The sequence below is a fragment of the Doryrhamphus excisus genome, chromosome 22 (genome assembly GCF_030265055.1).
Source record: "Doryrhamphus excisus isolate RoL2022-K1 chromosome 22, RoL_Dexc_1.0, whole genome shotgun sequence".
Classification (NCBI taxonomy): domain Eukaryota; kingdom Metazoa; phylum Chordata; class Actinopteri; order Syngnathiformes; family Syngnathidae; genus Doryrhamphus; species Doryrhamphus excisus.
Window position 1 is genome coordinate 10,322,686 of NC_080487.1, and position 16,831 is coordinate 10,339,516.

Below are 16,831 nucleotides of genomic sequence, written 5' to 3' on the forward strand. Positions count from 1 at the left end.
AGTCATAATGCGCTATATATATATCACTATATTGACACTTACTATGGTACCCATTATGTCATTGGATGCTCATATCACCTCATACTTTGGTACGTGACAAAAATTAAATTACATAAAATTAAAAAAATAATAATTAAATTTTTTTAAATTATATTAGGAAAGCAGGAAGTGAACAAATGTAACAGTTACTGATTGTAAAAGTACCAGATGGAGGGGTAGGATTTAATAAGCTTTGCTTCTTCCTACTCCTTTTGGACATGTGGAACTGTGAACTGATTATGGGATGCATTCAATTGTAATCTGATGCATGTTCAAATGAAATTAAACCATTACCATTACCCATCCATGCAATATACTGTAAATGTAATACTAAAGTAAACACCTTACACTAATCATGCACTATTCAGGAAATAATGTCCATTATCAGCAAGAAATAGCCCCAAATGTGGCCCGCAGCACACTAGTTTGAGGCCCTCGCCTTGATATGAAAGTTTAATGTTAGTGCGGCCCGCGCAAGTCTGATATGGATGCTGTATGGTATCATGTACCCAGAAAAAATTATTACGTTTGATTAATGTTCATGTTAAAGGTTAAATAACTGTTAATAGTTATCCTCCCTATCTGTGTGGAAGTGGTAAGTTTTTGGCTATTTAAGTTGAAAGGAAATAACTTGAAGGCTACCGTTTAGGTCGCTAGCTCTCTAGTTTGCGAGTTAGCATGTGTCTCAAGACCCTGCAGTTGCGCAATATGTTGTAAATAAAAAGAGTATAAATGTGACTATAGTCGTGTTTTGTCATGTCTACAGGGCTCTAATAATGCTTTGTTCATTTTAATCTGAAAAAAATAATTTGTCTACCCACCAACTATATGTGGTTTCTTAAGTTTTTATTATTTGATGTTTTATTATTATTATTATATTTATTTATTACTGATTGATTGATTTTCTTTATTCTTGATTTGTTTATTTTTTATCTTATTTTGTGTAGAAAAATAAAAATTAAGATATTTGAGAACAGTGGAATGTTTTATCAGAGCTTTTCTTGTAGAAAATTGGAACCGAAGCGACGTTTTTAATAAATGCATTTTTTTTTTTTTTTTGGAAAACCTGATGCAGCCCAGTCTCACCCAGACCTGAGTTCCAGTGGCCCCCCAAGTAAATAGAGTTTGAGACCCCTGATGTAGACCATTATTGCAATTTTTTTGGAAAAAAACCTTCATGTTAGTCATGAATAAAATTGTTATATTATGGTAAAAAGTTGAGAATATAACGGTATCATAACAAAAAAAAACATTGTACAGTTACAACTAGTAGTATGAATATATTTTGAATATAATTAGAAAATATGTTGTTTTATTATTATATTTATTACTGATTGATTATCTTTATTCTTGATTTATTTATTTTTCATCTTATTTTGCGCAGAAAAATAAAAATTAAGATATTTGATAACAGTGGAATGTTTTATCAGAGCTTTTATTGTAGAAAATCGGAACCAAAGCACTGAAAAAGTTTGTATATTTTTCTGTTTTTAATTATTATTATTATTTTTTGAAAACCTGATGCGGTCCAGCCATGCCCAGACCCTAGCTCCAGTGGCCCCCAAGTAAATTGAGTTTGAGACCCCCACCTTACACTAATCATGCACTATTCATGAAATAAACAATAATGTCCATTATCAGTAAGAAACATCCCCACCTTGTGGCACCTAATGGAGGTATTGCTTTAGTATATCCAGTACTGTACTCCTCTTTCCAAAAAAAGTATGCAAAAAAAATTGACATCTATTTTTTTTTTTCTTTTGTAACGAAAGGTTTTTTATTGGCTTCTCTACTCCGTTCATCATCTCAATAACAGGTACAGCCTGGGAAAATCATGTCACAAGGTTCTACAACTAAGAAGACAAAGGAAGGGGGGGAGGCTTCTGCTACAAAATTTGGTATTGAGGTGACAGTCAGGAACAAAAAGCCATAAAAATCATGCATACTTGATAAAAACTCAACAAAAAAAACAAAAACAAAAAAATAACACACATTTTTAGTGTTTTTTGTACATTTTTTTGTAAACAATATCCTTCTAGAGTTCATATCAAAAAACACATTTATGGCAAGTAACAAAAATAAGGGATATACCATGAGAGAGAGAAAAAATTGAGTGTCCTATGAGGCATCTAGAATGCAACACTGCTTGGCATGGATGTTTTTTTTTTACATTAAAAAAAAAAATAAAATAAAAAAAAATTAATACATTTTGCATTTTGACAAGTCACTTGCTCTCTATCATTGTAAACACAGGCAGTGTAAAAATGATTATACAATATGTCGACACTATTCTACAAATATTTCCACTACATACAAGAAAACGCGTGTCCCTGCTTTTTCTTACGCTTTTGTGATATGAGGTATATTTATTCAATCTTATTGTCTTTTTTTTTTTTTTTTTTTAAATTAATTCCACCCCTCGTTCTCTCCATTTGTCCATTTATTAAAAGCATAGTTAGTGTGTGTGTGTTGGTTGGTCAAGTCTTTTGTTCCCGCTGATCAGAGCAGCTTTCGGGGTTTTTTTTTATAAAAAAAAAAAAAAAATTCTGTTACGGGTTGCAGGATATCGAACAAATGAAATATCAACCCTGGCTGCCGGGATAGAGAGAATGGCTTTAAAACCACGGAAGACAAAGAAGGCCATTGTTCATTCTTGTGAGTTGCAGGGGCTGCTGCATATTCAAGGAGGCGTGTAGTATAAATTAACTCTTTGCATCGCTGCTACAAAGAAGTGGGAATAAATAAAAAAAAAAAGGGTTGCGGGTTCCAGCATGTCAGCCAAAAAAAGCTCTCGAGAAGAAAAAAAAACAAACACTTAAATACAAAAGAGCTACTCTCAAAATATTGTAACAAACTTATGGCAAATCCTCTTTTTTTATACATGAAAAATACCCCAAAAAACATTAAAATATGCCCATACTGACTCAGCGCCCCCTATTAAAACCATAATCCCACCCTCCCCCATTACCCTTTTTCACAGTTTTCTCCTTTAAAAGTAACTCAGCACAAATTGAATGGGTTATTGTTTTCCAATGATATGTTTAAAAAAAGTGCTTGTTTGATTCCGTTATAAAAAAATAATAAACAGCAAAAAAAAAAAGAAAAAAAAAGTGAGGTGACGGAATAAAGAACTTGTGTTTCAATAGTTGTGTCGTTTCTACAAGCTGGTGTATACACAAATAAAACACGTTTTGTGTGTTTTTTTATCTTCACATGGACACAACGGTACCGTCGTTTGGACGTGATCATGTGTAGTAAATTGTCAAAAAAAATAAAAATTAAAAAAAAATAAAAACACACGCACCAAAAAAAAAAAAAAAAAATCAAAGCTTTGTAGTTTTAAAGTACACCTGTAAAAACTGTGCTAATTGCATCTCATAGTACAAAGTCTTATTACACAATTTTGCCTATTTCCTGAGTTCATATGTTTCTTGTAACAGACAATATATACTTTTTTTTTTTTTTTTGCCATTTGAGTTCTGGGCTTTCCCTGCCAAAAGTGTTGTTTTTTTTGTTTGTTTTTTTTGTCATTATTATTATTATTATTATTATTATTACTTTATAGTATGGTGATTGGTAAAACACAAGGGTTCAGAAATTAAGAAATGTTCAGAAAAGTTCATCTCTAACCTCTAAATGTTTTTTTTTTTAAATTACGTTGAAATCTACACTTTTACGGTAATATAAAACAAAAAAAAATCACTACTTTTCCATGAAAATGTAAAGCGACTAAATAACATGATTAAAAAAACATTGCATTTGAGGCCATGGAAGACCCTCCCTGGTCGTGTTTGCATCAAAATTTAATGGCAGTGTTTAAAAAAAAAAAAAAAAAAATAACTAAAAAATATTTTGCTACAAGAACAAATTGAATGGGATCAAAAGGGGGGGGCCAGATGGACAAGAACGGCACCCCCGTCCCCCCAAATGGGTTGACCTCGTTTGACCCTTATCTGAAACTTTGGCTTGTCGGGGTTTTTGATCCTGTACTCACTGGCTCGCTAACGTCAGCTAACAAACTGGTATACCCTGAGAATTCTGACACTGGAGTCCGTATTCTGTGGTCCACCTCGGCGCCGGGGGGGTCGTTGCCATAGCTCAGGGGCGTGCGACGCCCTGACTTGAACTGGGAGCCGAAAGCCTGGGCGAAATTCTCAATCTGGTACGTGGTTTCTTTTGGGGGATTCAATGGGGACAGCTCTGAGTAGCTGGAGCTGCTCGGGGGCGCGGCGCTCCCCCCAGCCTTGGGTGGTTGCCCCTTGGAGCCGTCCGCTTGGGCGGTCAGGTCCTGGGGAGGTAGGCTGAAGGCTCCGGGGGAGTGCTGCTTCTCCAGCTGCTCGGTCAGCTCCTGAGACGGAGTTAACTGCTGGTGGCTGGTGGGTTCCAGGCTGAGGTGGAAGCCCGCTTGGGAGGGGGAGCCCACCAGCATGCCGTAGTGGGACTTGGATGAGGACGAAGAGGAAGTCGACGAAGGGGCGGCGATGGGCAGCGGCGAAGAAACAGCGGGGGGGTAACCGCAATCCAGCGGCGATGTGCTGTAGACGTGCTTGTCGGAAAACAGGGGCCCGGTGGGACTGGAGCTGGTGGACAGGAGTGGGAAGGGACCCGTGGGGCCGAGGCTGGGGAAGGGTCCACTGTGGCTGGTGCGCTCCAGAGCCTGCAGGAGGAACTTTGAATACTCGCTCATGACAGCGGTTTTATCGCCGGCGTTGGCCGCGTCGTCCTCCAGCTCGGGGGTCACGGGGGCCGCCGGCTGGAGGTCGACGTGGTGCGGGTGATCGGACAAGTCGAACGCCACGTCGTGATGGTGCGATCCCTCTGGTTTATGGCTGTAGTGGTCCAGCAGGCTTTGCAGAACCTCGTCCGGAATGCCCGACTTGTCGTGCTTGAGTTCCAGAGGTGAGGAATCCAGCATGGCGAGCGTGGGTTCGGGCCCCAGGGACGCCTGGATGACACTGCTCCCCTGCGGTGCCATGTGAAGAGAGGTTGCGGCGTAGTCGTTGTTGACGGCGTGGAGGTACCGCCGCTTTTTCACAAACTGCATTGCATCGTCGTAGTTGCTGTTGCCGCCGCCGCTGCTGCTGGGTCCCTGCTTGTTGCCCCCGCCGCCCTGGAGTAGACCCATGCCGTCGAGTCCAGAGGCTTCCACGTGATCTAAGGAGCCAGGTTTCTGGCCTAACAGTTTTTGTCCATCAACACTGTCTTCCAGAGAAAGTAGGCTCTTCTCGACGGCCTTGCGGCCTGCTTTTTTGAACACCAGTTTGGGGGTACGTGCCTGCATGGCCGGGCCGGAACCCGAGGGCTGCTCCATGCCAAAGTCCTGCAGGCCCATATCGCATGCTATTGCTGCGGAGGACGAGGCCGCCATCGATGCCGCCGTGTTCTTCTTGCGCTTGCGCTCACCGCCCTCGCCGTTTTTGGACTTAGCCCGCTTGCGTCCGGAGGTGCTGGCGTTTCCCTGAGTGAGTGAGTAGCTGCCCTGGCCGAGCTCGGCGTCGCTGAGCTCCAGCATGTTCGGGTCCAGGCCCTTCTTTATGGCTTCTCCACATGTCCGCTTGTGCTTCAGTAACCGGTCTGTTCTTGAGAAAAACTAGACACAAACACATGTTTTCATTTTAAGAACACTAAACTCATCACACAGCAGCTTAGCATTCAAAAGGTATACCTAAGAAATATACAAACATTCATTCATTCTACCGCTTTTCCTCCTGAGGGTCGCGGTGGGGTGCTGGAGCCTATCCCAGCTGTCTTTAGGCGAGAGGCGGAATACACCCTGGACTGGTCACCAGCCAATCACAGGGCACATATAGACAAACAACCATTCACACTCAAAAATATACATTCATTCATTCATTTTCTACCGCTTTTTCCTCACGAGGGTCGCGACGGGTGCTGGAGCCTATCCCAGCTGTCTTTAGGCGAGAGGCGGAATACACCCTGGACTGGTCACCAGCCAATCACAGGGCACATATAGACAAACAACCATTCACACTCAAAAATATACAAACATTCATTCATTTTCTACCGCTTTTTCCTCACGAGGGTCGCGACGGGTGCTGGAGCCTATCCCAGCTGTCTTTGGGCGAGAGGCGGGGTACACCCTGGACTGGTGGCCAGCCAATCACAGGGCACATATAGACAAACAACCATTCACACTCACAAAAATATACAAACATATTTTCCTCACGAGGGTCGCGGCGGGGTGCTGGAGCCTATCCCAGCTGTCTTCGGGCGAGAGGCGGGGTACACCCTGGACTGGTGGCCAGCCAATCACAGGGCACACATAGACAAACAACCATTCACACTCACAAAAATATACAAACAATATAAGCTTAAATATGAAAAAAAAAACTATTGTAACTTTTTCCCATAATTCATTGCATCTGAGCAAAGCCAGCTTCCCTCTGGTGGACAGAGGCGGTATCGCGGCGCCGTCCATGCATTTTCTATGCCGCTTGTCACACGCACATATAGACAAACAACCATTCACACTCACAAAAATATACAAAAAATATAAGCTTAAATATGAAATTTTTTTTTTAACATTTTCCCATAATGCTTTGCATCTGAGCAAAACCAGCCTCCCTCTGGTGGACAGAGAAGGTATCGCAGCGCCGTCCATGCATTTTCTATGCCGCTTGTCACACTCACAAAAATATACGCTTAAATATAAAAAAAAATATCGTAACATTTTCCCATAATGCTTTGCATCTGAGCAAAGCCAGCCTCCCTCTGGTGGACAGAGGTGCTATCGCGGCGCCGTCCATGCATTTTCTATGCCGCTTGTCCTCCAATGGTATTCTGAGTTTTTTCCTAGCTTATGATTGGCTCCTGTCAAATGGAGACGTGCCTGGTCCTCACAGTCGGGCGCCCACCACAACATGTCGTTATATGATGTTATATATGTTATATGTTTTATCCTCTAAAATTAGTAGGTTCATTTTATACAGCGGTGCTACTTTTTGAAGTAAAAGAATACTCTGTAATGGCAGTATTTAACATGAAAACTATCATTATCATACTGTACTGACAATTAGAAGCAGGATTTTCACATGAAAATATAGAATGGCCGATGCGTGTTTATAGTGTCATGTGGCCTACTTGTTGGCATGTATCGCAGCGATATGGCTTCTCGCCGCTGTGCGTCCGCTTGTGTCGCTCCATGTGGTACTTCTGGATAAAACGCATGTTGCACTGGTCACAGCTAAAAGGCTTTTCCCCTGAAATGATACACAGCGGTTATGGAAAGGATTCTAATTCAATATTTCAAAAGGTTTAAAAAAAAAAATAAAACAGAATTTCCACACTCACCACTGTGGATCTTCTCGTGTCGTTGGAGCAGATACTTCTGAATGAAGCTCATGTTACACTGACTGCACCGAAAAGGCCTCTCACCTGTGCGATCAAGAGTACAACCATCCATCCGCTCACATTAATCATCTCTTATGTTACCGGGTCGGTTTTGACCCATGTATTTTAAATCAGGTATAAAATACACTAAAAAACAATAAGTTACCATCAAATTTGCTTCTCATGTCTTGGTTACCTTCTTAGGCTTCCTCATCCATGAAAATGTTGCTTTTTATACTTTTGGTGTGCGCATGTAGGCCTTTTTTTTGTCACTATACCCCTCCATTTCAACCTCAAAAGAATCATATTAATAAATTGAATTGTTATTTTGTTACCTGGTTATTACTGATGGATATAGAACATATCTCTTAAATCAATTAGTTTGATTTATTTTCTCATTTTAGTATTAATCACTCCTTTTGACCAGGAAAGTGCATTAGAAGCAAGTTGAAAAAACAGAAAAAAATGACATACTAACTCCTTATGTTTTTTGTCAAAAATCACCAAATTCAAACACTGGCATTTTATTATCATGTCTTATGTTACCGGGTGGGTTTTGACCCATGTATTAAATCAGCTATAAAATACACTAAAAAACAATAAGTTACCATCAAATTTGCTTCTCATGTCTTGGTTACCTTCTTAGGCTTCCTCATCCATGAAAATGTTGCTTTTCATACTTTGGGTGTAGGCATGTAAGCCTTTTTTGTCACTATACCCCTCCAAAAATGGTAAAATTAACCTCAAAAGAATTGAATTTAATTATTTTGTTACCTGCTTATTACTGAGAGCTATAGAACATATCTCTTAAATCAATTAGTTTGATTTATTTTCTCATTTTAGTATTAAATCACTAAAGAAACATGTATAGTGTTGGGGTGAATTTTGACCCATATATATTAATGTCAAGAAAATGTAGAAAAAGTTATTGTTTTCGGCAACAGAACTTTAGTATAAAGTGAAATGAAAAAGCAGAACAGGTCCACATCTTGGTTCACTGTACTTCTTGCCATTCTTTCCATGATCCAAATTGTAAATGTGAAATCAGCCAATCAAATGAGTGAATTCACCTCACATGTAAACTGGACATTGTTTTTCTGCTGGTATACTGGAAAAGCGGTGAAAATGAGAATCCCCTGAAGCTTCTATGATGAGAAGAGGAGCTGGTTGTCATTGTGTTGGCTAATTGTACACTTGTGATTTCAGTTTTTGGCTCAAAATATTGCTTTATAATCATATTATTATTATTATTATTACCGGGTCGAAACCGACCCTAACAATACAGTGGTAATAATTTCAACCAGACTATTTTAAAATGTAGTAAAAATTTTTTTTTGGGGTTTTATTTTGTTGAAATTGAGTTTCCTGACAAAGTCAAAAAGCCTTGATGCAATAAACAAATGTTGTGTGATTCTTTTTATGCATTAAAATGTAAACCGGGTCGAAACCAACCCTAACAATACAGTGGTCATAATTTCAACCAGACCATTTTAAGTTATTTTTTTGGTTTTATTTTGTTGAAATAGAGTTTCCTGACAAATTTAAAAAGCCTTTATACAATAAACAAATGTTGTGTGATTCTTTGTATGCATTAAAATGTAAAACGGGTCGAAACCGACCCTAACAATACAGTGGTCATAATTTCAACCAGACCATTAAAAAAATTTTTTTTTGGTTTTATTTTGTTGAAATAGGGTTTCCTGACAAATTTAAAAAGCCTTGATGCAATAAACAAATGTTATGTGATTCTTTTTATGCATTAAAATGTAAAACGGGTCGAAACCGACCCTAACAATACAGTGGTCATAATTTCAATCAGACCATTTTAAATTATTTTTTTTTTTAGTCAAAAAGCCTTGATGCAATAAACAAATATTCTGTGATTTTTTTTTATGCATTAAAATGTAAAGTGGGTCAGTGCCAACCCTAACACAAGAGAAGGGTTAACATAGCCGGATAAGAAATTCCCAGCAAAGGCAATGACTAACACATCCAGAAAGACGTGAGCAATCAATGAGTCACCCCCCCCCCCCCCCCCCACAGTGCTGAAGGAGAGATGACGTTATGCATTTTTTTTTATTTCCTTTGTGTCTAAAATCTGTGTAAAAAAAAGGAAGCAGTGAAAGCCTCTCACCTGTGTGTATGAGCACATGTCTGCGTAAATGATAGGAGCTGCGGAAAGCAGCGTTACAGTGCTCGCAGATATGTGGCTTGGAGTTGGGGGACAGGCAGGCTCCATCCGCATCCAACATCATAGCCTGAAAAAGGACAAGACAGTTGAATTCCTGTATATGATACACAACTATGATGCTACAACCACAAGAGATCAATTACTGTGCTGTTGTAACATTAGAGCAGCGCTTCTATGCCGACATACTGTACACAAATTTATAGTACTCGACATGCAATTTGACTCTTGAATATGCTTTTCATTTTGTGGGGGTATGGAGGATGAAACGTTTTATGTCCCTTAGGGGGGTTATGACAGAAAATAATTGAGAACCACTGCATTAGAGGAACGAGGTTGTAATCCTACAAGAGAAAAAAACGTATTAGAATAATGAAGTCATATTATAACCAAATAAATTGCAATGTTATGACAATAAAATAGTACTTTTTAATGGAAAAATAAAGTCATACCATTATGAAAATAAACACGCCATGTTATATCACCCATTGATCAATTTAACAATCATAACAATCACTATGGTACTCATTATGTCACTGTACGGTACGTGACAAAATTTTTTTTTTTAACTTAAATTATATTAGGAAAGCAGGAAGTGAACAAATGTAATAGTTACTGATTGTAAAAATACCAGATGGAGGGGTAGGATTTAATAAGCTTTGTCCAGTCATGATGTGCTATATATATATATATATATATATATCACTATTTTGACAGTTACGATGGTACCCATTATGTCACTGTATTATCATATCACCTCGTACTTTGGTACGCATAAAAAATTTAAAAAACTTTTTTTTTTTTCAATTTTAACTATATTAGGAAAGCAGGAAGTGAACAAATGTAACAGTTACCGATTGTAAAAGTACCAGATGGAGGGGTAGGATTTAATAAGCTTTGCTTCTTCCTACTCCTTTTGGAGTATGTGGAAGTGTGAACTGATTATGTGATGCATTCAATTGTAATCTGATGCATGTTCAAATTAAATTAAACCATTACCATAAGTTGTAACCATTCAAGTACTTCATACAATGTATGCACTTGATGTAAATGCAACATTTAAATACAAAATTATTATTATTATAAAATAATTATGTAATATAAATATTATATATAATATAAATATAATTAAATATAAATAAATAAAATATAAAAATAATATTAACTAGTAATAAATATTATTAAATATTAATAATAAAATATTATATAAATAATAATTATTATAAATATAGAATGGTTAACCTTTGCAGCATCGTTGCGTTTCCTTCGGGCTTTGCCTCCCTGTCCGTCCCCGTTGGTCCTCCTGCCCCTTTTACCTGAGGACTCTTTTGGCTCTTTACACAATCTTCCCGACATCTACAATCACAGCACAATTCATATAATCAGATTTAGTCAGAAACAAACATAAATGACGAGGTGCTAAAGTAAAAAATAGTTCGGAATCAACTGACCGGTTCTCCGAGGGAGCGCACGTTGCTGTGGCTGAGATCATGCAGCAGCATGTTGTGGTGATTTTGGTGGTGGTTGCCGTAAGACATGTCCGGCATGTCGCTCCCGCTTTTCCCGACGCCCGCTCCGCCGCAATTCATCCCGACGCTTCCCGCTCCTCCCGCAGCATACAGAGGCATGCGATAATCCAGCTCGCTTAGCCGCTCCTGCTTGATGCCCATGTTGTGGAGGAAGCCCCCAGTGTTGGCGGCGGTAGCGGCGGCGGAGGCCTGGTTGTTGTTATGGTGGTGGTGATGATGATGGTCTGGGGGCGAGTCGCGCTCCTTTTTGAGGATCATCTCCTGTGGGAGGTCGCCCATGACCGACTGCGACGTCAGCCGTGTGAAGCTGGTGACGGGCGGCAGGTGGCTGAACATGAGCATGCCGGGTGCAAAATTGGGGTCCATGCCGCCGTTGCGCAAAAACTCATTGCCGATTTTGTCTTGGATAAGACTCATGGTGGTGTGCGGGGGGAGCCAGGACAATCAATCTAGACAGGAATGCAGGAGAACACCCTGGAAGAGAGGACGGACCCAATAAGTCTTTAGAACACTATTTGCTATATTGGCATTCTATACCTACAATAATGTATACATTATCCTCAAAATTAGCACACTGATGGGAGTTTAGTAAACATGTATTTTATAATTGTGCGTTAAATAAAGTTTAAAACAATTAAATATTAAATATGTATAAAATAATCATACATATTCTTTATTAACAAGGTGGTATTTGCAAAGCTCACTTGGCAAAAAAAGGAAACATTACCCTAATAAATGCTTTGCTGGTTTACAGCAACAGCAAATATTAGTGTAAAACTAATTATTTCAGGTATATTATTGTTGTTTTTGTACTATGCTAATTAGCCGCTTCGGTGGTCTTGCCTAAAACAAACGGTATTTAGGTCAAACGCGTTTTGACATTTGAGTAATTTAAGTAGGACATACTCCCTGCGACTAAACGATAATGTTAGCAGTGAAATAAATATTTATCCGCAAAATGAAAAAGGGGGGGAAAAGTGTTTGTTAAAGAAACACACATTGAAGAGAGAACAGCATATGAGCTTTTGTGGTACATAATAGTTAGCCAGCTAGTTAGCATACTTAGCCGGCTCGCCACAATGAGACAATCAACGCATCATCGAGTTTATCACTCAGAAACAATCCCTCAAGTCGCTAGAAAAAGCCACAAAACGTCATTACAGTGTTATATTTTATGGGATGACTTGAATAAAATAATAGAAGTTCTGCTTCTTCTGATATAGTGTCCAGTCGTGGTGCTTTGCTAGCGCTAAAAATGTTGATTGCATCCATTGGCTATTTAAAAATGCAAGCAGTGCTTCATGGAATATTAGCTACTTCCAGTGACTATAAATATTAATACAGGTGATATACAGTGCTAAATTAAGCATTATGTTGACTACGAAGTTGAGCCGTGTGGAATTTAGAGCTCATTTCCAATCTTTTGATGACGCTTGGAAATTAAATCTGGCTGCGAGCGAGCGAGCGAGGCTGGCGCTCCATTTATTGATAGCTAACTTTAGCCGTAATTACGAGCGGATAATGATTACCGTGTTCGCGTCCGCGGTTAAATTTTTCTATTTCTGTTTCATCTTCATGTCGTCTTTAAATGGCGGAACTAAATTAAAAAAACAAAAAGCGAGTTCGGAGGCAGCTGTGTGTATAACAATTAAAGTAGCCTAGTTAGCCAGCCACCTAAAACAGCCTAGTTAGCCAGCTAGCTTGCTAGTTAGCGAAGCGGCTATTAGCATGTGGGCTAGCAGCTAGCATGCCGCAAAGCCGCATTACGGCCCATGCATCAGAAACAATGATGCTGCCTTTCGGTGCATTTCCCCCACGGTTCACCTCATCACTGCGACGCGGATATCTCGACAGAACCGCCGCCGAAGCCTCGAACACGGACCCGTTTCGATTCTCGCTTACCTACACATGACCGCAGATGGCTTTGATTGTGCCCGTGTTGCCTCCGTACTTGCAGCTTTTGGGGTTTTATTGCCAAAACATTGTTCTCCGGCGGCCGCTGCTTTCTTCCATCTTGTCCTGGCGCGGGGGATTATGGGTGCAGAGGACGGGTCGTGAGAAGAGACAGGCTGCTGTTGCTGCTGCTGCTGCTGACGGAGGTGAGGACTATAGTCATGTAAACACATTAAGCAGGGCTGCATTTACATATGCATGTAAAATACAGCTTCGATCACTTATATTTATATTATATGCTTTAAGCTAAAGATTAGTTTGTTTAGGGTGCACTTTTTAAACAAAGTACATGCTTTACTACAGTGTTTTTTTAAAATTACACACAACATTAGGAAAAATATAGCATTGATGCAGATGAAGACAATACAAATAAGCGAGAAATAGCATTTCCTCAAATGCAGCGTACCTGGTGTTTATTAGAGAGAAGGCATTTACTGTATAAATGCATTTTCTCAAACAAGTCATAATTTTCATATTATACTGTATTATTCATTCATTTTCTACCTGGGGTGCTGGCCTCTCTGACTTTATTTCCAAGGCCTCTAACATGAAATGTCCCTCTGATGTACTCATTCCTGATCCTATCCATCCTGGTCACTCCCAATGAGAACGTCAGCATCCTTATCTTTGCTACCTCCGGCTAACATGCTAACATGTAATGTCCCTCTGATGTACTCGTTCCTGATCCTATCCATCCTGGTCACTCCCAATGAGAACCTCAGCATCCTGATCTTTGCTACCTCCGGCTAACATGCTAACATGTAATGTCCCTCTGATGTACTCATTCCTGATCCTATCCATCCTGGTCACTCCCAATGAGAACCTCAGCATCCTTATCTTTGCTACCTCCGGCTAACATGCTAACATGTAATGTCCCTCTGATGTACTAATTCCTGATCCTATCCATCCTGGTCACTCCCAATGAGAACCTCAGCATCCTGATCTTTGCTACCTCCGGCTAACATGCTAACATGTAATGTCCCTCTGATGTACTCGTTCCTGATCCTATCCATCCTGGTCACTCCTAATGAAAACCTCAGCATCCTGATCTTTGCTACCTCCGGCTAACACGCTAACATGTAATGTCCCTCTGATGTACTCGTTCCTGATCCTATCCATCCTGGTCACTCCCAATGAGAACCTCAGCATCCTGATCTTTGCTACCTCCGGCTAACACGCTAACATGTAATGTCCCTCTGATGTACTCGTTCCTGATCCTATCCATCCTGGTCACTCCCAATGAGAACCTCAGCATCCTGATCTTTGCTACCTCCGGCTAACACGCTAACATGTAATGTCCCTCTGATGTACTCTTTCCTGGATCCTATCCATCCTGGTCACTCCCAATGAGAACCTCAGCATCCTGATCTTTGCTACCTCCGGCTAACATGCTAACATGTAATGTCCCTCTGATGTACTCGTTCCTGATCCTATCCATCCTGGTCGCTCCCAATGAGAACCTCAGCATCCTCATCTCTGCTACCTCCGGCTAACATGCTAACATGTAATGTCCCTCTGATGTACTTGTTCCTGATTCTATCCATCCTGGTCACTCCCAATGAGAACCTCAGCATCCTTATCTTTGCTACCTTCGGCTAACATGCTAACATGTAATGTCCCTGTGATGTACTTGTTCCTGATCCTATCCATCCTGGTCACTCCCAATGATAACCTAGGCATCCTCATCTCTGCTACCATATATTTTATACATATTTACAAATGTTATTTGTGAATAAGTATGATAAATTAATATTATGGGAATATTCATTCATTCATTTTTACCGCTTCTCCTCACTAGGGTCACGGGGGTGCTGGAGCCTATCCCAGCTGTCTTCGGGCAAGAGGCGGGGTACACCCTAGACTGGTCGCCAGCCAATCACAGGGCACATATAGACAAACAACCATTCACACTCACATTCATACCTATGGACAATTTGGAGTCGCTAATTAACCTAGCATGTTTTGGAATGTGGGAGGAAACCGGAGTACCCGGAGAAAACCCATGCATGCACGGGGAGAACATGCAAACTCCACACTTTAACACTGTTTTAAAGCACTAGACCAGGGGTCTCAAACACGTGGCCCGTGGGCCAAATGTGGCCCGCAGGACACTAGTTTGAGGCCCCCGCCTTGATATGAAAGTTTAATGTTAGTGCGGCCCGCGCAAGTTTGATATGGATGCTGTATGGTATCATGTACCCAGAAAAAATTATTACGTTTGATTAATGTTCATGTTAAAGGTTAAATAACTGTTAATAGTTATCCTCCCTATCCGTGTGGAAGTGGTAAGTTTTTGGCTTTTTGAGTTTAAAGGAAATAACTTGAAGGCTACCGTTTAGGTCGCTAGCTCTCTAGTTTGCGAGTTAGCATGTGTCTCAAGACCCTGCAGTTGCGCAATATGTTGTAAATAAAAAGAGTATAAATGTGACTATAGTTGTGTTTTGTCATGTCTACAGGGCTCTAATAATGCTTTGTTCATTTTAATCTGAAAAAAATAATTTGTCTACCCACCAACTATATGTGGTTTCTTAAGTTTTTGTTATTTGCCGTTTTATTATTATTATATTTATTTATTACTGATTGATTTTCTTTATTCTTGATTTGTTTATTTATTTTTAATCTTATTTTGTGTAGAAAAATAAAAAGTAAGATATTTGAGAACAGTGGAATGTTTTATCAGAGCTTTTATTGTAGAAAATCGGAACCAAAGTTTAAAAAAAAAATTGTTTTTAATAAATGTGTTTTTTTTTTTTTTTTTTTTTTGGAAAACCTGATGCGACCCAGTCTCACCCAGACCCAAGTTCCAGTGGCCCCCAAGTAAATTGAGTTTGAGACCCCTGCACTAGACGATTCGTGATTCGCACATCATCCATCTGATACAATTCCCACTGGGAATCTGCTGTTTGTTTTTATTCAGTGGATCCAGCAGAGATACACGGCAACAGGAGACCAATTGCATCCTGAAAGGTACCATCTCCACTAATATACCCTATAGGCTTCATTATTGGACTCCATCATAAGTGATTGTGGCTTTTCCGGGGGTAAAAGAAGCTAACTGTCAAGGCTATAGCACAGTGGTGACAAGGCACTGTAAGCCCTAAAGGTCCAATTACTGGTATGATACCAGACTTGCTACCCGTACAGTAACACTAGGGGGAACTAAATAGCTTGCAATAGACTCGAGACACACTTTTACTACGTTTTTTTACCAAGACCCATTACAGTACACAACCTCATCCTTTATTCATTCACTTAAGTCTTTCAGTTAAATGTGCTACACATCACTTATGTCACTATACTCACAATGGTTATGTCCATGTTATATACCTGTACTATACCTGTTCTGATATGTATACTGTATTTACTGACTACATATGTTTATTTACTCATCTTTTTTATTAGCAAAGAGCCCTCTTTAGTACAAAATGTGAGTAAGTAACTAATTACAAACAGTCATTAAATAGGGCGGCATGGTGGTCAAGTGGTTAGCGCGCATACCTCACAGCTCGGAGAGCAGGGTTCAATTCCACCCGTGGGTTTTCTCCGGGTACTCCGGTTTCCTCCCACATTCCAAAAAAACATGCTAGGTTAATTAGCGACTCCAAATTGTCCATAGGTATGAATGTGAGTGTGAATGGTTGTTTGTCTATATGTGCCCTGTGATTGGCTGGCCACCAGTCCAGGGTGTGTACCCCGCCTCTCGTCAGCTGGGATAGACTCCAGCATACCCCTGTGACCCCGATGAGTATAATCGGTATAGAAAATGGACGGA

The 16,831-nt window shown here is 40.0% G+C and overlaps 1 protein-coding gene across 3 annotated transcripts; it reads right to left on the reverse strand.

The window, feature by feature from the left end:
* Window positions 1–3,569: 3,569 nt before the first annotated feature.
* On the reverse strand, window positions 3,570–13,212 carry znf281b (zinc finger protein 281b). Of its 3 annotated transcripts, none has more exons than XM_058061209.1 (7): window positions 13,013–13,212; window positions 11,029–11,580; window positions 10,820–10,933; window positions 9,524–9,647; window positions 7,351–7,443; window positions 7,141–7,259; window positions 3,570–5,629 (listed from the first exon to the last, which is right to left on the reverse strand). In XM_058061209.1, the coding sequence occupies exons 2-7, from the start codon at window positions 11,521–11,523 to the stop codon at window positions 3,989–3,991; spliced, it is 2,586 nt and encodes an 861-aa protein (XP_057917192.1). In that variant the 5' UTR covers window positions 11,524–11,580; window positions 13,013–13,212; the 3' UTR covers window positions 3,570–3,988. The 3 variants fall into 3 exon arrangements, with proteins under 3 accessions (XP_057917192.1, XP_057917193.1, XP_057917191.1); XM_058061210.1 differs by having other exon boundaries at window positions 7,351–7,434; window positions 13,009–13,212; XM_058061208.1 differs by having other exon boundaries at window positions 13,009–13,212.
* Window positions 13,213–16,831: the final 3,619 nt, after the last annotated feature.

Bases quoted from the DNA above. Each gene is read 5' to 3' on its own strand.
- znf281b (XM_058061209.1), bottom strand. From the start codon at position 11,523: ATGAGTCTTATCCAAGACAAAATCGGCAATGAGTTTTTGCGCAACGGC. The intron at 10,934-11,028 runs GTCAGTTGATTC...CTGTGATTGTAG, and splicing joins TGCGCTCCCTCGGAGAACCG to ATGTCGGGAAGATTGTGTAA. The intron at 7,260-7,350 runs GTGAGTGTGGAA...GTATCATTTCAG, and splicing joins ACACGAGAAGATCCACAGTG to GGGAAAAGCCTTTTAGCTGT.